This window comes from Equus przewalskii, chromosome 15 (genome assembly GCF_037783145.1).
Source record: "Equus przewalskii isolate Varuska chromosome 15, EquPr2, whole genome shotgun sequence".
NCBI lineage: Eukaryota > Metazoa > Chordata > Mammalia > Perissodactyla > Equidae > Equus > Equus przewalskii.
Genome location: NC_091845.1, coordinates 68,409,602 through 68,432,587, shown reverse-complemented (window position 1 = coordinate 68,432,587; position 22,986 = coordinate 68,409,602). Strand labels below are relative to the sequence as shown.

General features: G+C 35.6%; 1 protein-coding gene across 2 annotated transcripts in view; it reads left to right on the top strand.

Annotated features, from left to right (window-relative positions):
* The window catches only part of PIK3R4 (phosphoinositide-3-kinase regulatory subunit 4), a 65,869-nt gene that overhangs the window by 4,994 nt on the left and 37,889 nt on the right, over positions 1-22,986 (top strand). For both annotated transcript variants that reach the window (XM_070576024.1, XM_008519865.2), the window contains exons 3-8: positions 4,508-4,641; positions 6,444-7,026; positions 10,696-10,830; positions 12,757-12,978; positions 18,232-18,405; positions 22,727-22,872. In XM_070576024.1, the coding sequence (XP_070432125.1) occupies positions 4,508-4,641; positions 6,444-7,026; positions 10,696-10,830; positions 12,757-12,978; positions 18,232-18,405; positions 22,727-22,872 (1,394 nt within the window). The remainder of the gene's footprint in view (positions 1-4,507; positions 4,642-6,443; positions 7,027-10,695; positions 10,831-12,756; positions 12,979-18,231; positions 18,406-22,726; positions 22,873-22,986) is intronic.

The window sequence follows — 22,986 nt, the reverse complement described above, 5'->3', positions numbered from 1 at the left end:
AATTCTGGAGGCAGGCAGGCAGTCCCAGGTCAAGGTGCCCGCACGGTTGATTTCTCCTGAGGCCATTCTCCTTGGGTTGCAGGTGGCTGCCTTCTTGCTGTCTCCCCACATGGACTTTTCCCTGGTGTCCCTTCTTATGAGGGCACCAGTCATAATGGATTGAGGCCCCAGCTTTATGACCTCATTTAACCTTAATTGCCTGTTTAGAGGTGTTATCTCCAAATAGAGTCACATTCTAAGCTACTGGGTGTTAGGGCTTCAGCATATGAATTTGGGATGGGGTTGGGGATGACGCAATTCAGTCCGCAACAACCTCCATTTAGTTTAAATGGTCATGTGTAGCTATATTTCTTTCTGACTTTTTATTTGGAAATAATTTCAAATTTATAAACTTTAAAAACTTGCAAAAATAACTATAGTACATAGAGCACCCATATACCTTTTACCCAGATTCGCATGTTGTTAACATTTTACTCCAATTGCTTTATCATTTGTACCTTTTCTCTGCTCTCCCCACCCCACTCCCCCTACAGTCCTCCACCCCCCATGATTTTTTCCTGAATAAGTTACATACATCATGGCCGTTTACCCCTAAATACTTCAGTATGTGTTTCCTAAGATTAGGGATGGTTTCTTATGTAACTCTTATGTAACTGTATGTTGCAATTACCAACTGCAGCAAATTTAACATTGATACAGTGCTTTAATTTACACTTTTTGTTTTATTTTTTCACTTGACCCAGTAATATCACTTACAGCATTTTTCCTGCTCCAGGACAGGACTCAGTCTAGGGTCAGGTATTGCATTTAGTTGTCATGGCTCTTTAGCCTCCTTTAATCTGGAACATTTCTGTAGCCTTTCTTTGTCGTTATGACAGTGATATTTTTTGAAGAATACTTTTCCTTTAAATTTTTAAAATTATTTTTATACTTTTTATTTTGAAATGATAGACTCACAAGAAGTTGCAAAAATAGTGAAGAACGCTTCACCCAGCTTCCCTCAATGGTGACATCTTATATGGCTGTAGTACTATATCAAAATCAGGTATTGACACTGGTGCATTACTGGTAACTAGACTATAGACCTTATTCAGTTTTTATCGTCTTTTATCCGCACTGTGTAAGTGTGCACGTGACACCCCATCCCTTTGTTTTTTAATAGAATGTTCCTCATTTTGGATTTGCCTGCTGTTTCCTTGTGGTTAGATTCAGGTTATTTGTTCTCAGTAGGAATACTGCTAGCTGGTGATGTGTCTTCACATTATCACATTTGAAGGCAAATAGTGTTTGTTGGTGATGTTAATTTTGATCACCTGGTCAAGGTCTTGGCCAATTTCTTCCCTCTATAGTTACTTTTTTTAAAAAAATCCCTTGCAACTAATAAGCAGCCTGTGGGAAAAAACTGAAAAACCATGCAAATACCCTGCCAGTCATCATAATTTCCTCCTTGATTTGGCATCCATTGATGATTCTTACCTGATCCAGTTTTACTATGGCGCTTGCAAAATGAAGATTTTCCAACGCCAGTGCTTCCTCCACATTTACTAGCAGGCCCTCAGCAGTCGACTATCCTCAGCTGTTCTCTGTTTTCCCACATTTATTTATTTATTATTGGTATAGACTCATTAATTCCTGCAGTCAGTTTGCTAATTTTTTGGGGGGGGTTTGTCTATATTCGTCAGAAATATTGGTCTCTCATTTTCCTTTCTTGTGATGTCCCTGTCTGGTTTGGCATCACGGTAATATTGGCCTCATAGAATGAATTGGGAAGTGTTCCCTCCTCTTCTGTTTCTTTGGAGAATTTGTGCAGGATGGGTGTTAAGTCTTAACGTTTGAGAGGTTCCCCTGTTAGGCCATCGTGGTTCAGGCTTTTCTTAGAAGGTGTTCATCACCAGTTCAGTCTCTTTTTTTTAAATAAACGTTGGCACCTGAGCTAACAACTGTTGCCAGTCTTCTTTTTGTTTAAATTGCTTTTTCTCTCCAAATCCCCCCAGTACATACTTGTATATTTTAGTTGTGGGTCCTTCTAGTTGTGTCATGTGGGATGCTGCCTCAACATGGCCTGCTGAGTGGTACCATGTCCACACCCAGGGTCTGAACTGATGAAACCTTTGGCCGCTGAAGTGCAGCGCATGAAGTTAACCACTCAGCCATGGCGCTGGCTCCATCAATCTCTTTGTTTATAAGGTCCGTTCAGATTTTCTGTTTCTTTTTTTAAAAATTTTTAAAATTAATTAATTAATTATTTTGAGGAAGATTAGCCCTGAGCTGACATCTGCTGCCAATCCTCTTTTTGCTGAGGAAGACTGGCCCTGAGCTAACATTCGTGCCCATCTTCCTTTACTTTATATGTGGGATGCCTACCACAGCATGGCTTGTCAAGCAGTGCCATATCCGCCCCAGGCATCCACACCAGGGAACTCCGGGCCGCCGAAGCGAAATGTGCGAACTTAACTGCTACCCCACCAGGCCTGGCCCCTAGATTTTCTATTTCTTTTGAAGTCAGCTTTGGTAATCTATATCTTTCTAGGAATCTGTCCCTTTCATTTAGGTTCTCTAATTTGTTGGCATACAGTTATTCAAAGTATTCCCTTATAATTCTTCTCATTTCTGTATGGTTCTTAGTAATGCCCCCCTTTTCATCCCTGATTTTAGTGGTTTGAGTCATCTTTCATCTTAGTAAAAATTTGTAGTTTTGTTGATCTTTTCAAAGCACCAACTTCTGAATTCATTGACGATCTTTATTGTGTTTTATTCCCTATTTCATAAATTTCCATTCCAATTTTTATTATTCCCTTCCTTCTGTTTGCTTTGGTTTTAGTTTTTCTTGTTTCTTAACGTTAAGGTTAGGTTATTGTTACGAACTCTTCCCTTTTAGTATAGGTGTTTATGGTTATACATTTCCTCTAAATACTGCTTTACTTGCATGCCATACATTTTTATATGTTGTGTTTTCATTTTCATTCATCTCAAAGTATTTTCTAATTTCCCTTTGATCCGTTGGTCATTTAGATGTGTTGTCTAATTTCTACATATTTGTGAGTTTTTCAGATTTTCTTCCGTTATTGATTTCTTATTTCATTCCATTGTGTTTTGAAGGACATAATTTGTATGATTTCATTCCTTTTACACTTACTGAGACTTGTTTTATGGCGTAGTGTGTGGTCTGCTCTGGAGGATGTTTCTTGTGTACTTGAGAAGAATTTTGTGTTCTGCTGTTGTTGAGTGGAATGTTCCTTCGATGTCTGTTAGGTCCAGTTGGTTTGTAGTGTTGTTCATTTCTATTTCCTTCTTGCTTATGGTGTTTTTAATAGCTATTTTAAGTCTTTTTTTCTAAAACTTGACACTATATAAGTAGACATTAATTTAAGAGATTTATTGAGTGTTTATCATGTGTCAGCAGCTGTTTTAGTTGCGGGAGATTTTTCAGTGAACAAAAGAGGCAAAAAGTCCTTATCCATGGAGTTTGCCTTCTATTAGGCATATAGACAATAAAGAAATAAATACATAAAATAATATAATTTGGCAGTTGGTGCTGTGGGGAAAAACAGCAGGAATAGAGGAAAGGGAATCTGCCAGATGAGTATGGGGTAGTCGTGGTGAGGCTTGGAATTTTAAACTGGACTGTTAGGAAAGGCCTTACTGCTAAGATGACATTTGATTAAAGATCTGAAGGAGGTGGAGGTGTAAGGCACATGGATACTTGGGGGAATAGTATTCTGGGCAGAGGGACCAGCAAACACAAAGTCTGTGAACTAAGGTTATTTAAGGGTCTTTTTAAGTCTTGTTATATAGTGATTCAGTGAAACTGCATTGTCCTTTTGGAAATGTAGACACTTTTTTTATTCCTTTAAAGGAATAAAAAGGATTTGAAGATTATGTAAGTGCAAAATGATTGGGTTAGCTCTCCTTTGCTCTCTCATCCCACACTTCTTAGCACTTCTCATTTTATAATTGTATTTGTTCACTGGTTTATTTTATGTTTCTCTTCCTAGAATGAAAGCTTCATGAGGGCAGGGATTTTATCTGTTTTATGCACTGTTAGAGCCTAGTGTATAGTAGGCATTTAGTAAGTTTTTGTTTAATGATCAATAAGTGAGTTGTCAGATATGACTGTCAGTAGTTCCTTAAGAACTTAATGTCTATAAATCCATACTTTAAAAAAACACTGATGTTTTCCTGTGGCTTCTAATCTAGCTGTCTCTATATGTATGTGTATATATTACATACACACATACTCATTTTAAATTATAGAACTAGGAAGTAATTTTATTTATTTTTTTAAGAGGGAAAAATTAACTGGACCTTTTTTAACTTTACATTTTTAGAAACTGATGATTAGACAATAGACGTTTTCTCTAGCTTGCTTAGTTGTAGATGTATGTTGTATCAAAAATTTTGATTCAATTTATTTTGGGTTTTGCATTTTGAGTTTTATGAATTCTTGATCTATATTAGTGATATCTTGCATTTCGTTTTTAATGGAATTATGTCTGCTCTTTTCCAGGTTGTGTGATAGCGGAGCTTTTTACAGAAGGTGTACCACTATTTGATCTCTCTCAACTTTTGGCTTATAGAAATGGACAATTTTTCCCCGAACAAGTGCTAAATAAAATTGAAGATCGCAGTATCAGAGAACTGGTAACTATGCTACAAATGTTGGCCATAAGGTTTTTAATAGAATTATGTTCTCACTTTTGCATTAGTCAGCTCTCCGTAATGCAGTGAATTTGGAACAAAGCAATAAAGCCCCATAGACTAATACAAATAGCCTATTGTTTTGACTTTGTTAGGGAGAAATGTACAGTTTTTTTCCCCTTCTCAGACACAGGGCTCATTCGACTTAATTCTGTATACACACACACACACACACACATCTTCCCATTATAATCTTTAGCTCTGCTTTGGACAGTTTTGGAAGGAGGTAATACAGTGCTTGGGGGCTAGAGAGGTTGTGCAGGACAGAGCTTGCTAGTAAGAAGTGAAGACATATATCTAAAATGAAGGAGACAGGAAACATCACCTTGAATATAATACAGAAGTATAGGGTCATTTCATATAGAAGCAGTTAGCTTTGTAGCCTCCCTTGACCCAGATGGCAGTTCTGGAAGGGGAGAGAGAGAATCACAAATTAGTGTAGCGGAACAGATAGGAGGAATTCTGTGGGAGGTCACATAAGCCATATATCCACATTACTGTTTGAGGGGATCTTTTTTCAGTCAGTCAGTACAGTAACTGATGCTTATGCTGATGACTCTGAGGCATGGAAAGGTTATGGTATATTTAAAATATTCTTTAGTAAGGTGGAGAAACATGTAATACATTTTCATTTCTCTTGCAAATGGCGAATGTTAAAAAATAAGCTGCTTCAGAAGAAGCCAGTTTAGCTCATGTTCGATGAACAGTACACTGGTTTAGGAGTTGGCAACCCTGGCTGTTCTGCCTTAGGATGTGGCACTCATTTGTCATGTTACATTGGCTGAGTAACTTCATCAATTTGGGCCTACATTTTCTTAACTGTGAAAGGAGTGAATTTGACTAATCTTAAGGCTTAATCCAAATGTAAAAGTAGTTCTCTTAAGTCACAGTTCCTTGTTTATTGTACATTTGATTTCCCCAAGTTCAAGGCTAGGCTCCTATTGAGAATATAAACAGAAAGCTCAGATAACTAGGTATATTTTTATGATATTTTAAGTATAAATGTATGATGACTAATAGACTATATGAGGGTCTAGGAGAGATTAAACTATACTCTGTATATTAAAAAAAGTGTTTCCCTATGATGCTGGAAGACAAAAGATAAATTCAAGTTAGGTATATCATTTTCAGTGTTTGCAGGATTTAATGTCTCTTTAACACTACTTGAAAATTTTAAACGACTGATTTCCTTTTTGTCTTGGCCCTAGAACTACCATGTATTAAACCATGTATTTCCTTGGATTTGTGAAAATAAGGCTCTAAACCAGAGCTTTGATATGTAAACAGATTTCAGGGGTTCTGTGATTCTTTTCAGAATTGTGTATAATTTTGTATGCAAAAAGTATGTGTATACTTTTTTCTCTGAAGAAAATCCCATTGCTTTCCTCAGATTCTTGCTGGCATCTCCTGCTCAGAAAGTTTAAGAATCCGTGGGTTGTGGGCAGCAGTATGTCACTCCCCTGTCTCGATAAGAGGAGAATGGTGAACAGGGTGGACCTCCGCTTTATGTGTCTGATCATCTGTGATACATTAATACGTAATCTCCTTTCGCTTTCTAGGACAATAGTAGAGTCACATATTACTCAGTAGTCAGGTTCTGCAACTAGTGTGAAAGGTGAAGATTGAGAAGAGTCAGAATTACCTCAGAAATCCTTTAAATCATATGTAAGTTGCCCTGTTGCTTTCATCTGATTTAATTTGCTTTTCTCAAATCTGTCTTTTACTCCCCTCTCCCCTTGGTCTAGGTAACTCAGATGATTCACCGTGAGCCAGATAAACGTTTAGAGGCAGAAGATTACTTAAAGCAGCAGCGTGGCAATGCCTTTCCTGAAATATTTTACACTTTCCTTCAGCCCTACATGGCCCAGTTTGCCAAGGAAACATTTCTTTCTGCAGATGAGCGTATTCTGGTTATACGAAAGGATTTGGGCAACATTATTAACAATCTCTGTGGACACGATCTGCCGGAAAAAGCAGAAGGAGAGCCTAAGGAAAACGGGCTGGTTATCTTAGTGTCTGTTATAACGTCCTGCCTGCAGACCCTTAAATACTGTGATTCCAAACTTGCTGCTTTGGAACTCATTCTTCATTTGGCTCCCAGATTAAGTGTAGAAATTCTTTTGGATCGTATTACACCGTATCTTTTGCATTTCAGCAATGACTCTGTCCCTAGAGTGCGGGCTGAAGCCTTGAGGACGTTGACCAAAGTTCTTGCTCTTGTCAAAGAGGTTCCTCGCAATGATATCAATATCTATCCGGAGTATATTCTGCCAGGCATAGCCCACTTAGCCCAAGATGATGCTACTATTGTTAGACTAGCCTATGCTGGTAAGAGTTTATTGTCCAAGTAATAGCCACTCATATTTTTGAAGTTAGCCACTGTAATACCTCTTGTTTCTCTGATTTCTTTGGGAATTCCAAGAGTGAACTTTGGTCTTTGAATTGTTTGTGTACATTTTATTAATATTTATAGCTAGTTTGTTCCTGGGGCTCAGGTTTTGCGTTTATTCTCATTTTGAAGTGATCAGAATTACTGAGTGAAAAGTGTAATACGGAATCTTATGACTTGACTTGGAGTATTACTTTCAGTTTGGGGTTAGACTAATGTTCACAAGTATGTGCTTCAGCGGTAGTGTCTTTAGGTCTTTATAGAGTTTCTCTAACAAATACGCTTGCTTGAATAACAGTTTTAGGATGCAACAGTCTGTTGATGTTGAGAAAGATTAATTTTGCTGGGTAATTTGGTGCTTAAAGAACCTAGCCTACTAAGTTACTGAATTTTAAGATCCTTTCAGTCACTATAGTGTTTAGGATGTGTGGCTTCTTTGTGATGAGGTGGGTGTGTTGTATAACACACCCTACCTCTTTTGCTTGTGATTCTTACTCATAAAATCAAGTGATACAGATTCTTGTTTTTAGCTTCCCAAACTAATTCTGAATGCTTATTTCTGCATGAAAAATGTCATTGAAACACATAATTTCATAATTTATTTCTAAAATGTAATCTGATGGAAATCAGGGATTCTGTTTTGAAATCTGTGTAAATAGTACAAAATGTATGCTTGGTAGTGATATTGTCACTTTTAAAAGATTCTTGCTTAGTTCCTTGATTTTACAATTTGCTTGTCATTATTGTAACGGAACATGTGAAAAATGCCGTTTGGACTCTGGCCTTATCGCTGGGCGCATTCACAAAGTGATTGGTAGCTGTTGTTATTTTCCCTCTACATTTATTTTTATTTATATTCATCCATCTGCCTATTTACTTATTTGTGGTTTCTGGTTTCCATAACAGTATAGGTGTAAATTTCAGGCTTAGAAAATCCAGAATTTCTCTAGGACATATCCAAGTTTATCATTTGTAACAAGACATGTTTATAACTTACTTGACAAATATAAATAATTGAACCAGATAAAATTAAATAAAAGAAAAGTTTATAGGTTTTTAAAACAAGCTGTATCTTTCTTTAGAGTTTCATGACCTCCTTTTGGCTGAGTATATCTTAGTCTGTTCTCAATTGTGTTAAATAGGTAAGGTTCTGATGTGTAGGTGCCATATTAACTTACTGAAATTCAATTATTAATAGTCATAACATAAAAATAATAGCTACTGTTTATTGAAAGATCTGCTGTGTGTCAGGGCACCTGCTGCTCAAGGTTGTTGCAAGGGTTAGTTGCAAGAGATCTATAGATTCTAAAATAGATTCTAGATTCTAAGATACGTAGATTCTAAGATTTCAAGGTCTGTATATCTCTCACAACTAACCCTTGTAACAACCTTGAGCAGCGGGTGTTATACTGCCTTCGTTTTACAAGTGAGGCGGTTGAGAATAGGAGAGGCTCGATAGCATGATCCAAATGTGTTGACTGCTTCTTTCTCAGTTCTCAGCGCTGCTTGTCTGGACCTTGATTTTGAAGCACCTCTGCTTTTCTTTGGTCTTCCAGGTCTTTATGGGTGAGAGTCCATGATAACGTTAGCAGGGTCAGTGCCAGTACCTTGAAGTGTCCCTTCATCGTGGCTTAGTGCGTGATAGAGCTGCCTTTATTAATAGAGCCATAAGTCTGTTTGAACTTGTATAATTAACCACACATGTCAGTAATTATAAATGTTTAAAATCAATTTTTAAATTTCTTTTTTGTTTGTTTGTTTAAAGGTTGGTTCTGAGCTAACATCCACTGCCAATCCTTTTTTCTTCTCCCAAAGCCCCCCCCAGTACGTAGTTGTACATTCTAGTTGTAGGTCCTTCTGGCACTGCTGTGTGGGATGCCGCCTCAGTAGTTGCTTGATGAGCAGTGCCAGGTCAGCGCCCAGGATTCGAACCAGCAAAATCCTGGGCCGCTGAAGCAGAGCACTCCAGCTTAACCACTTGGCCCCTCAATTTTTAAATTTCTTTTATAGTGTTCTTTTTTAACTCAGAGATGCTGGTATAGATTTGTATCTTGTGTAAACTTTTGAGTGTCTTGTGGTTTATGAACTTAAATGGGATAATAAGCATAGATCTACTTAGACTTTAGAGGTGCTAGGAAAGTAAGAAACTTTTCCTAATGAAGATATGTTCATTAAAGTGGAAATTTCATCTAGGATTTTGACTTATTATCAGAGGATAGCCCATGTTTAGGGTGAGTGGGCATTACAGGGTATTAATATCTTGCTTACGTAGAGGTAAATTTTTGTTCTATTCAGAACAATGTTGAACCTGGCAGGGGTGGAGGGTGGAACTCCAAAATGAAAGGAATCACTGCATTTGATAGGCTCAAAAATCTCAATCATTTATTGTGAGATGCGTCTCAATTTCAGAGATACTAAAAAACAAAGAAAATGGGAGTCTTACAGTCAATAAAATAAGGTGGTTAAACTATATGTTCAGTGTTATTCACTGTGAAGAAGGAAAAGAGTGCAGTCTTTGGCTGGTATGGTCATATGTTAAGATGCACAGACATGGGAGAGAAAGAAAGAGACACAGGAGTAAATAAAAATGGAAGGAAGAAGAAAGTGTAAGCAAAGAGCACATGGAATTGATAGCAAATGTGACAGCAGAAATTAGAAATAGATATTTTCAGTGGCCAGGAGTGTCAGATAGTCTGAATAGATGATCAGAGAGGGAGAGAGGAGAAAATATAGACAACTGCAGAAGTGTGGCAAACAACCTCACACTTTGGTTCACTGAGAACTTCAGAGTATCACTTGTAAAGCAGTCTAATAATGGTGATTTAGTTTGGTAATGGCTCTTTGAGGTAGATGTGACTCATTGATGTGTGAAGAAACTGAGACTCAGATAGGTTAAGCAGCTAACCAGTGAGTATTAGGGTTGAAAGTTGAACCAAGACCTGTGTGATTCCAAAGCCAGCTTGATCTGTTATTTTAATGTGAAAATGTGTTTCTCTGTTAGTCTCATGCATTTCTCTCACCTGTTAAGATACTGTTTAAAGGGTAGGTCTCTGGAGAAGGATTAAGCTTTTTTTGTCTCAATAGATTGAATGTTGTATTTTGGGTTATTTTTGTATTTTTTTCCAGTTTTATTGAGATTTTATTGACATACATCGCTGTATAAGGTGTACAGCACAATGGTTTGATGTACATATATTGTGAAATGATTACAGCAATAAGTTAGCATCTGTCATCTCATCTATAGATAGAAGAAAAAGAAAAAGAAAAAGCAAAGAAAACAAAATTTTCTTTCTTGTGATTGAGAACTCAGGATTTATTCTCTAAACTTTCATATATATCATATAGCAGTGTTAATTATAGTCATCATGTTGTACATTTTTGTATTTTCAAAGAAACTTATGTTTTATTATTAAAACTTTGTTTGGGAATAGTTGTAGATTATCAGATTAGTTATGGAAAAATCTGATTAAGTGCCAAATTGTAAAGTCCTACTTTGCCTCCTTAGTTTTATGATTATTATTTATCTGTATAAAGACTTAGGGAGGAAAAGTTATAAGCATTACAAAAACTTGTGATTATAATTATTATAAATTTTCTCCTTTTTATAGAAAACATAGCTCTGTTGGCAGAAACAGCTTTGAGATTCTTGGAATTAGTACAGTTAAAAAATCTCAATATGGAAAATGATCCAAATAGTGAAGAAATAGATGAAGTTACACATCCCAATGGAAATTATGACACAGGTAGTATAATTTTCTCTTCCTGATTGCCTATTATTTAGATAAACTGCTAATGTGAACTTGAAACAAACTGTCATTTGTAATTTTCATGTAAGATGAAAGAGTACCAGATAGATAGATGGGAAGGATCCCTGGTGTCTGATTGTTCTCTCTATTCTCGTACACTGTTACCTACATAGAAAATGATCAGTTTGTCACCACGGATTCTAAACTCAATTGTTTTTAAGCCAGAATGGAGTTGTGTCAACAGTAAAGCTATCTGAATTATATAATTCTTGTAAGATAAAAAAAATTGGAAACATCATAGCTAAAGAATCTAAACCTTTTCTCCTCATGTGAGTATAGTCATACCTCAGTATTTTAGGGGGATTGGTTCCAGGACCCCCGTGGACACCAAAATCTGCAGATGCCCAAGTCCCTTATATGAAACGGTGTAGTATTTGCATATAACTTATGCACATCCTCCTATATACTTTAAATCATCTCCAGATTACTTATACCTAAGACAATGTAAATTCTTTGTAATAGTTATATTGTATTGCTTAAGGAGTAAAAGCACAAAAAAAAATCCATGCGTGTTCAGTACAGACATAACCATCATAGGCCTTTTGATCCGTGGATGCGGAACCTGCAGGTATGGAGGGTTGACTGTGTATTATGAGTATCCTCAATCAAAAACTGTGTTTATTTCGTATTATCTATGATTTACATACGAAAACCCACACCTTTTACTGTAAAGGAACAGATATGATGGTAACCTCTTTGAGGTCAGAGTCCCTGTCTTAAGTTTCTTCACATCCATACAACTATTAACAGGCTTTCAGCTGACGCTTATTGAGGTAAAGATTTAGAAGTAAAATAATATATTTAGACCTGTTTCAAGATGTTTCTAGTTCAGAAAAACTAGAGAAATCTGGTTTTCAGATTTTTATGCTATAGCCAACAGTAATGGCTCTATTACTTGTTAGAATGGCATCATTTTATACAGCATATATTATCTGGAATTGAAGACAGTGGAATAATTTTGAATTTATAGAAGCTTGTATCAGAAAGGAAATCCTTGCTTTTTTCATGGAATTATGTAAAAAATAATACTGTCCTACATTCTATAACCGTATAATTGGACCTTTTTAGATAAAGAATTTAGGCATTAAAACTTTCTAGGAGTTAAAGTTTTTCTTAATATGAGCATAGAGTTTTGCATATCAGACCACCTTTTCTCTTGACAGTGGCTGCATCACTAGTGGCCTCTGCCCTCATTCATTTAGCCAATGGCTAATTGTTAAGCATAAGCTCTGCATCAGGCTCTTGTGTACCTGCTCTGAGCAGTAAGGATATGGTGGTGAATAAGACAGAAGAGATCTCTGCTTTTGCACTTCATTTTAGTAAGGAAAGGACAGGCAACTAAGTAAATAAATAAATGAAAAGGGCAGGGTGGATAGGAGGTAAGGTCAGAAAAGAAGGTGGTAGCCAGATCATGTAAAGCCTTGAGAGGACTTGTAGTTATTTTCTGGGTTTCTAAAAATAAAATAAACTGACCTTTAAAAATGCTCTCTAAAACTATTGCCCTGTACCCCCTGATATATCCTGAACCTATCTAGTATTTCCAAGTCCTTGATTAGGTTAATCTTATTGGGGCAGTGTGATCTCCTTTCTGGTGTTTCCCCATAGTTTTCTCCTTCACCCTCATGAATAGAGCCATTTATTGAGATAGTAACTGTGCTTGTGGCATCTGTTTATTAGGATGTTTTCTAGTTTCTATTTCATTTTCCCATTTATCCTTCAGTTCTTTGAATAGTGGAAAAACTTGGTGATTATAGACTTTCTATGGTAGCTTCTGTAATCATTTTATTTCTCCAAGGAGTAAGAGAAATCTGGGTCTGTACAGATGGGGGAAAAAAATGATCCTATCTTCCTTTTTGTTTTTAGAGCTCCAAGCCTTACATGAAATGGTCCAGCAGAAAGTTGTCACTTTGCTAAGTGACCCTGAAAATATCGTGAAACAAACCTTAATGGAAAATGGAATAACACGGCTGTGTGTATTCTTTGGACGTCAGAAAGCCAATGATGTTTTATTGTCCCACATGATCACTTTCCTAAATGATAAGAATGATTGGCATCTGCGTGGAGCCTTTTTTGATAGTATAGTTGGTATGTTTTTTTGTTTTTAAATTCGTCTGTAAGATTTTGAATTATTCTCTCAAACAAATACTTCCATGCAACCTGAAAGGTGATACCACCAAGTTTTATTAATGATAAAATGAGTTCCTAGTATTTCTGTCTGTTTTCATGATGCTTGTAGGTGATAGAAGTATGTTAGCTGATCAAGGGATTGGTTAATTACACTGTGATACATCCATATGAAGGAATACCATGTGGTCATTGAAAACTTTGTGTTAAAAGAATATTTAATGACCTGAGAAAGTACCATGAAATGTTATTAAAGTGACTAAAGTAGGTTGTAAATGTACCTAGAGTATGGTCCCACTTGTGTAAAGGTAACAGTGACAAATCATAAATGTTTATAAAAAAAGACTGGAAGATACTATGAAGTGAATAGTGATTATCTCTGGGGCTGGGATTGCATGTGATTATTTTCTTTATATTTTCCATATTTGTCGAATTTTCTACAATAAACATGCATCACTTTTAAAATCAGAAAATAAAGTATAACTATGATTGAATGTCAACGTACTTGGAAAGAAAATTAAAATTCATAGACTTTGCTTTGTATAAACTGAAAATTTGTGAAAAATTAAGCAGCTTTTTTTGCTGTGTTTTCAAAATGTTGCAATTCTTGATTTTTAGATTTATCTAAGGAAGAGGGACATCTTATATTTTATCTGCATGACTTCTGTTACATTTAGATTCAAAATTAGAAAGAAAGGAAGTGGACTTTATTTTCAGTAGATTCTCATGTTTGACATGGGATTTAATATTTTCCCTTTTGAATAACAACTTAGCCTTTCCACCTGATCGTACTGATCTTTTCAATTTTAGATTTTGTCAGTTATGAAATATTATATGCTAAAACCATGTTATTATGATTAAACACTAATCCTTTTTATATCATTTCACACATGATCGTAACAGCTTGTCGGTTAACTCGAGGTTTAAAGACTCTTCTACGCATTGGAAAGCTTTGGTGGTGTCTGAACTTTCTCATGTAGTAGCAGAAAGCTATAGGGTTTAGATTTTGATTCCCAATAATCTGGGAAAGTAACTGCTGAAAGATTTGCTGTTGCATGGTTTTCCTAGAAAATAAAAAAAAGGAAAGAAACTCATATGGCAGCAGTATTGGTATTTCTGTAAACGCTATCATATAATGTTTTGGAGAAAAGGGTAGTTCTTACTTTGGAAAGCTTTGAAATTGTCTGCTGTTCTTGCTTTGTCATGACTGGAGATTACTGTACCTCCTCTTTTCCAACATCTTTACTTGGTTTTTTTGTTTTTGCATTAGTTTATTCATTTCATTCTTGCATCTCGGACTCCATCTAACTCAGTTCCTGAATTTAGCATACTTTACTTCTCACATCTTTTTGTCTTTCTTGTTCTCTTGTTCTTTCAAATCTGTTTTTATTTCTTTTCTTGAGAAAAGGTGGTTCTTAGAACTTCCTCCATCTATTGGTCAATTCATGTGTATTTTGAAGCATGCCTTTATATTAGTTCTTTTTTCATTTTAAAATCATTTTCATTGATTTTTTGTTGTTGTTTATAAAAGTAATACATGCTTGGTGTAGAAAACTTGGAAAATACAGAAACCAAGAAGCATCTCTAATCCTACAACCCATGTACAGTAACCTCTCTTAATGTTTTGGTCATTCTTTTCCTGTAGGTCCTCTTCCCTCCCATCTGTCCCATTCTGTCATATATGCTGAGAGGCACTATGGTGTACTGGTTAAGAGTAGGTACTCTGGAGCTAGACTGTTGGGTTCAAGTTCTGGCTTTGTCACTTAGTAGTTATGGTTTTTGGGGAAAAAATTGAATCTCTGATTTGTGCCTGAGTTGGCCTGTATTTAAAAAGAGAGTAACAATAGAACCTGTCTCACTGGTTGTTGTGAAGATAAAGTGAATTAACATGGAATAGTGCCTGGCACTAAGTGCTATGTATATATTATATTACCTCTTAATGTTATTTTATTATTTCTTAAACGTTTTTCTTGTAACATATGCTAAGCATTTTCTCATGTTATTAAAATTCTTTGAAACTATATATATATATATTTTTTTTTGAGGAACATTAGCCCTGAGCTAACTGCTGCCAATCCTCTTCTTTTTGCTGAGGAAGACCGGCCCTGAGCTAACACCCGTGCCCATCTTCCTGTACTTTATTTGTGGGACACCTGCCACAGCATGGCTTGCCAAGTGGTGCCATGTCTGCACCTGAGATCCTAACCTGCGAACCCTGGGCCACTGAAGCAGAACATGTGAACTTAACCGCTGTGCCACCGGGCTGGCCCCTGAAACTATAATTTAATAGATCAAATATTCCATTATATAATTTTGCCAAAATTTATGTAACTCTTCTTTTGGATATTTAAATTTTTTCTATCAGATAAACTTTTACCTAAATATTTTTTTCTGGTTATTTTCCCAGGATAGAAGTCTGAAATTTTAATTACTGAGTTAAAAGAATAAAAATACATTTTAAAAACTCTTGGCACGTTATAAGCTTTTCAAAAAGATTGTATCATTTTCCAGCCCAGTCACCATTGTTTGACAGTACTGTACCCCCTTCCAGCGTGCAGCAGGCTTCAGTTCATCTTTGCCTGTTGGTAGGATAAAATAACTTGTTTTGATGTATATTTCTATGCTTACCAGTGAAAATGAAAAACTTTCTTATGTTGATTACTTATTTGTATTTCTTATTCTCTAAATTTCTTTTTATTATTTTGGCCCATTTTTTCTGATGATGTTATGCTTTTCCTCTTGATATTTTTGAGCCTTTTATATCTTTATATTAAGAACATTAAATAACTTTTTATAATTTCTGTGGCAAATACTTTTCTCAAATAACTTGATTATTATTTTTTATGTATTTTTAAACAGTTGTTATGTTGTCTATTTGATCTTTTGCATTGTGATTTTTTTACTTTTGTGCTTAAAGTTTTTTCCCATTCCAGAATTAGGTTAATAATCTACTGTGTACACATCTTTTTCTTTTTTTTTTTAAATATTGGCGCCAGAGCTAACATCTGTTGCCAGTCTTTTTTTTTCTTCTCCCCAAAGGCCCCCAGTACATAGTTGTATATTTTAGTTGTGGGTCCTTCTAATTGTGGCATGTAGGACGCTGCCTCAGCATGGCCTGATGAGCGGTGCTAGGTCCGCACCCAGGATCTGAACCGGTGAAACCCTGGGCCGCTGAAGTGGAGTGCGTGAACTTAACCACTCGGCCACGGGGCTGGCCACCACATCTTTTTTTCAATACTTTATTTTTCACACTTAACTGTTTAATTTGGGCTGTGGTGTGAGATGAAATCTAAATTTTTCTCAGAAATATAGCCAATTTTCCCAACACTGTTTATTAAACATTTTATTTCTTTTCGATTGATTTGTGAAGCTTCTGTTGTGATCTGTTGCATGCTTATGTCTTTCATAGTTTTCTGGGTATTCTATTCCATTATTTCTCATTCTTATGCTCAATATTATACTTTCTATTCTTATAGCTATATCATTTTTAATTATTATATATTTATAAGCAACTTTAGTATCTGGTAGAATAAGTTCCCCAGATGTCACTCGTCTTTTCCAAAATATTTTGAGCTATTTTAGTTCATTATACATTTCAGTTTGTGAAGTTCCTAAGTATAATCCACTGGAATTTTTAGATAGTATTTTTCCTTTTATTACAGAAAAAATTCTAAAATTATTTTTCAATTATATGGTAAATATGCTTTTGTAAATGATTTAAAATTTATTCAGAATTTAGAGAGTAATGTATGGAAAGCAATAGTTGTATTTTCTAGAGGAAACTACTCTGATTTGTGTTTTTGGTTTGATGTCTTTAGGTGATTATTGCCATCTCTCTAAATAATATGTTCATATTACTATTTTTTAGAATTATCACCTTTAGACTTTATTTCTTGACTTTTTTCTATGACAGATGAAGATTTAACTCACTTGTATCATGCCCTGATCCCACTTCCCTTCTGTTTTTGAGATGTAGACCACTATTTTCAGTGCTTTACTTTTTAGTATGTAGTTTTTATAACTTTAAATAATTAAACCTGTTTCTTATTGATCTGCTTCGATTTGGACTACAAAATTCGTACTCCTTTCTCTCTACCTCTCCTTTTTTTTTCGGGGGTGGGTGGGTTGGTTGATCACTCAACTATTAATTGACAATTTAATTAACAGTTGCATTGTGATAGTTGATAATATTTACATTCTGTTCTGCAATCATAATAATGACTTGTTCTTTGTATAGACTGATTCTGAAAATTCGAAACAAAATTTACATGATTATGAGTGTGTAAACTTTTTAACTGTAGAGCCAAGTAGTGTACTGTTTATGTTTGCTTCACCACAATTCCAGTGCTGTGACTCCTTTATCACTTGAAAATTTTTATAGTTTAAAGGTCAATGAATTCTCCTTTCTATCCAAATTACTAAGTACATTGCACATTTCATTTCATATTTATGCCGTGTCTTCCTTCAACAATCTTTTCTTTGCCCTGGAGCTTCAGATTCCTTCGTTTTCCTTATAGAGAGAAAAGTTATATACCTTCTTCACCTTATCTATAACATCCAGCTGATTTTATCTATTGCTTGTAATCTATTCCATTTTTCTTCTTGATAACATTTTTGAAATCTGTTGGCTTATAGTTCTAATTTGGGCTGACTGATTTCTAGATCTTTGCTAGCTGGGGTTCTCTCTTTCTTGCCCTTGAATTCCTGGGTGATATCTACCATTTTGTATACTCTACATCTTTATTTTGCTACAGTGTGTCCTCAAGAAACTTTATCCGAAAGGCCTGCAGGGTAGGTAAATTTGTATAGTCTTTGCATGTCTCAGAATGACTTATTTTTCTTCTCTTGTTTTACTGACAGTTTGGGTATAAAATTTCTTTCATAACTTTGCAGGTCTTGCTGTGTTGTGTTCTAGCCTCCACTGTTTCTGACGAACATCTGATGCCAGTCTGATTCTCTTTCCTTTTTAGCAGACCTGTGTTTTTCTTTTTGTAAGTTCATAGGATCTTTTTTCCCCCTTGGGGTTCCAGAGTTTCTTGATGATTTGCTTTGGTGTGGGTCTTTTTCATTTATTGTGCTGGGTAGGAAATGCGATGTCCTCTCCTGGATTGTTGCTCAATGTATTTCGCTTTTGATTAATTTTATTGTTTTACTTAATGGCATTTGTACTTTCAGATGTTTCTACAATCATGTAATGTTGCTTCTCTTTTTCAGGTGTTGCTGCCTATGTTGGCTGGCAGAGCTCTTCAATTCTGAAACCCCTGCTGCAACAAGGTCTTAGTGATGCTGAGGAATTTGTTATTGTGAAAGCTCTTAATGCCCTTACCTGTATGTGCCAGTTAGGGCTGCTACAGAAACCCCATGTGTACGAATTTGCCAGTGATATTGGTAAGTTTCTGTTTCTTAAAATTAGGTCGGGAAAGTTAGGATGTGGGAAGAGAAATAATGACTGATACAGCATGGTAAAACTCCTAGGCAATATAGAGTCAGGTTTTCAACTTTATTGTCCCTAATGTGTGTGTCTATGTGTATACGTGTATTTGCATGCTTATGCTTGCATGCTCGTATGTGTGTGAGAGACAGACAGGCAAATAAGCAGGATCATTTGGTCCTCTAGTCCAGGGGAAATAGCTCTGTTTTAATCTGTAGTTAAGTCTTTGTGATCCTTGAAAAATGAAGATTTTGTTTTGAGTTTTGTTTTTTAACACAATGTGGATAAAGTCTTTAACTGCTCTGAATGGTTAACTTAGTTTTTTGGACACTTGACCACTAGTCCCGTTAAAATTGGATGTGGAGGATTGTCTGTGACATCTGTCATTGCACTGATTGACAGGAATTCACAGTATTGAAATTACTAATCTTAGTAATTTTATTAACTAATGAAAGGAATTAATTCCTTGATACCTTTATATGCTATTTCCCTCAATTTAAATTCAGAATAAGAGCAAACAAGTAAATATGACACATTCTAAAATTAAGACTATCTGGAACTTCTAGTCTTCTTAGCACTTGATTTTAAGAAAGTGAGCAATGTAAGATTGCAAGTTGGTTCTGTACTGAGAGGGCATGAAATCTTAGAAAATCACCTTCTAGGTAAAATACTTAGTTGCTGCTAAATGCTTTGCCAAAGAAAATTAATAGAAAGCCAAAACTGGTTAGATTTGGTTAATAGGTTTTCCTTGAGGCAGTCCTCAGAGAAAAAAAGACAAAGAGGAGTTATTGGTTATTTTGATCATTGAGACACTAGATGGTAGCTAGTTGAGATGTGTAAAATTTCTGGAAATTTTTTTTTTCCTGAGGAAGATTCTCCCTGAGTTAACATCTCTTGCCAATCTTCCTCTTTTTTGCTGAGGAAGATTCACCCTGAGCTAACATCTGTTGCCAATCTTCCTCTAGTTTGTATGTGAGCCGCTACGACAGCACGCTCACCAATAGACGAACAATGTAGGTCCTCACCGGGAACCGAACGCGGGCCACTGGAGCAGAGTGCACTGAACTTAACCACTAGACCACCAGGGCTGGCCCATAAAATTTCTGGAAATTTTTAGGACATGAGTGTAGCTTTTAAAAAACAAAATTGTGGAAAATTTAAGTATATGTAGGTTTCTGATTTTGCTCTCATATCTATAATCATTCTTTTAGTTTATAACCCTAATTTGGTTTGAATTTTTTGATGATTATGTTAACAATTATTGCAAATTTAATAGAATCTTGTTGAATATTGGCAACACAATCATGATGAGAATCTGTTACATTGAAATGTTTTGGATTTTTCATATAAGCCACAGAGTGCTGAAACTTGAGGGATTTGTTAGCTAATTTTTTCCGTTTGTTAAATGCTAATAACTAATTTTTTCCATTTGTTAAATGCTAATAATTTTTTCCATTTGTTAAATGCATAATTATTAACATTATAATGAAACAAAAGATATTAGAATATTTTTTGAATTTCTGGTCCTATGTAGTGTAAGGCAGATATAGAAAGCACCCATTTTCATAATAATAACAAGAAAATGTATCATCTTAACACATCTGTCTTGCCTGGAATGTTTTCCTACTCATTCTCATTTTCTGGATTCTCACCTCAGTGCTTTCTTTTTTCTCCTGTGAAAGTGGCATTACCTCCGAAGGGTTGTGTTTTTCTTGCTTTTGACTTTGGTCTTCTTAATTTTAATAAATATACTCTGTATATAAATATGGACTCTTTTTTTTTGTCTGAGGAAGATTCTCTCTGAGCTAACTTCTGTGCCAGTCTTCCTCTATTTTGTATGTGGATCGCTGCCGCAGCATGGCCACTGATGAGAGGTGTAGGTTCCCGCCTGGGAACTGAACCTGGGCCGCCGAAGTGGAATGTGCCAAACTTAACCACTAGGCCATGGGGCCGGCCCCTATAAATATGTACTTTTATATTCCAGTTTCACAGAATACATTCTTTCTGTTGCCTAATTATTGGATATTATTTTTGAGATTTAATGTAGCTTATAATTAGCATTTTATTTATCTGAAAAATAGATGTCCATTATTTTTAAGCAAAAATCATCATAAAGATAGTTTTTTACCCCTCAAATTTTGCAGAGATTTTTCTGGGCCCTGCTGTTTCTAGTCATTGATCATGGGTTGAACTTATGGGGTACTCATCTATCTTTAGAGTCAAAATAAATTATTATCTTTAGGTATAGAGTAAACCCAATGTGGTAAAACTTCTTGGATGGGGAGCTCCCTTAGAACTGGAACTGAGGTTAGTACCAGCTATGGGGTGGAAAAAGCCTTGCTGACAAAAAAATCAAGTAAACAGTCATTTGTTGGCATTTTAAACTATTTAAAGAAAAAAGTTTTTAGTAACTTAGAAACACTTAAGACAAATGATAAATTGTATACATCTCTCTCTTGTTCTGTCTTTCTGCATAGTCTGTGGTAGTGATTCTTAAAGGGAATGGTGGTGATGGTGATTATCATTATTTCTTTGGTAGTTCTTTTAAAAACTACACTGTTCCTACTTAGATATTATGAACACTCGCCTTCCCGTGTGCTTGCCCCAGATGATTGGAATGTATCGGATGGAGAAAAGACTTGAGTACACTGTTTTATAGGAAATCCTCTTGGTTCTGGTTTCTTGTTTTTTGAGTGTCTGAGTGTCTTTGTGTCAGTTAGCTACTTATTGATACAGTAATGCTGTACAACCATCAACCACAGAATCTCAGTAAATGCTTCAGTAAAGTTCTCATTCTGCATCTGCAGGCTGTATGGGTGACTCTCCTTTAGGCTTTGCATCTCCAGATTGTCTGTGGTGATTGTGACCATGTGTTTCATTCTGGGGCCCAGGTTAGTTCTGGGTGATGGGAGAAGTATGAGAAAGCCAGCCTAACTATACAGCACGTTTCAAGCTTCTGTTTGTGTTATATCCGTAACCTCCCATTGGCCAGAGCCGGTAGCACAACTGAGCCAAAAGAAAGGGGCAGAAAGAGTCCTTTGCACACCATGAGTGCAAGGCAAGAGTGTGGTTGTATAATAGAGATAACAAAGAATTGAGACCAGTAATTCAGCCTTATACTATGCCTAACTTCTACCAGGTCATTTTGGGTTTAGTTACTTTTTGGAAATTTTCCAATGTTTTTCCAGTCCTTGTTTTTCTCTGTTGTTAAAGGGAAACTACCAGTCCTCCTTTGTTGGATGTATCAGAAGCTGAAAGATGTTTATGAAATAATCAAAACCTTCTCCATGTGTAATTAGAAGAATTGGAAATGGGAGAACTTTGGAGACACATATTTTGAACAAATCTTTTCTCCTTCCTCTTTTTTATATAAGTAATATTAACATGTGACAGTATTCTTATTTCTCTCTTAGCATGGATTTCTTATAAAATTAGTATCCTCTAAATGCTGTTATTTTTGCATACTCAGAACTAATACACTTTTTTATTTTTGCTTTTAGAATTTGAATTTTATTCCAAATGAAGTTAGTTTAGAAGTTTGAATTTTTTCCTGTCTTACTTGGATTAGTTGAAATCATTGGTTTTAGGTGTAATACACAAAATAGTTAAGAGGGGTGAAAGATGTTCGTTTAATTTTCTTGTTTAATCTTGTATTTTAGACTCTCTAAGAATGGGCACTATGTTTTCTGCCTTTTAGTTTCCATTCATGATACCTTGTGAATGAATTTATGAGTATTGTATTAGATTTGATCAAACCTTTGCATTAAAAAGAATGTCAGTTAGGTGATATTGTTCCCTTAATCTTAATGCTATGGCTTGGAGGAGAAACAACTTCTCAGTGTCTTTGGCCCTTATGTGGTAGATGGTATGTCCTTGGAATTCTGTGCGTTAGTGGGTGGGAGAGTAATAATTTGCTATGTACTGTTGGATTTTTTATGTCTCTGTTCAGTGGTTTTTAACCCAGTCTTAAAATGAGTAGATGCCCACCCGTCTTCAGCCCAGACTGAAAAATATATCTTTAAATTCTCAGAAAGGAGGCAACTTTTTGTTCTTTTATGGTATTGCTGATATTTATGATAAGGCATATTATAATATCAGTATGTTCCGTTGGTTGAGTTTATGACTCAGGATAATTGAGTATTTGAAGGCACATGATGGTAACATTTGGTAAAATCCCTTTTTCAATGTGTTATAAGGTCAAAATTTATTTATCTTGATGGTTTGAAACTATTTATGTACATGATTTAATACATACCTTTTTTTTTTTTTCCTCTTTAGCCCCCTTTCTGTGCCATCCCAATCTCTGGATACGCTATGGTGCTGTGGGATTTATCACAGGGGTAGCTGATCAAATTAGCACGGCTGATGTCTACTGCAAACTGATGCCTTACCTTCACCCGTATATTACTCAACCAATAATACAGGTACGGTCTTCCAACAGGGAGTCAATCCTCTCTCCAAACTGTGTCCCTTTAAAAAAAGGTTGAGAGAGTCCTATTTTTGTTTAAACTTTTAAAGATTTAAACTGGGCTATAGCA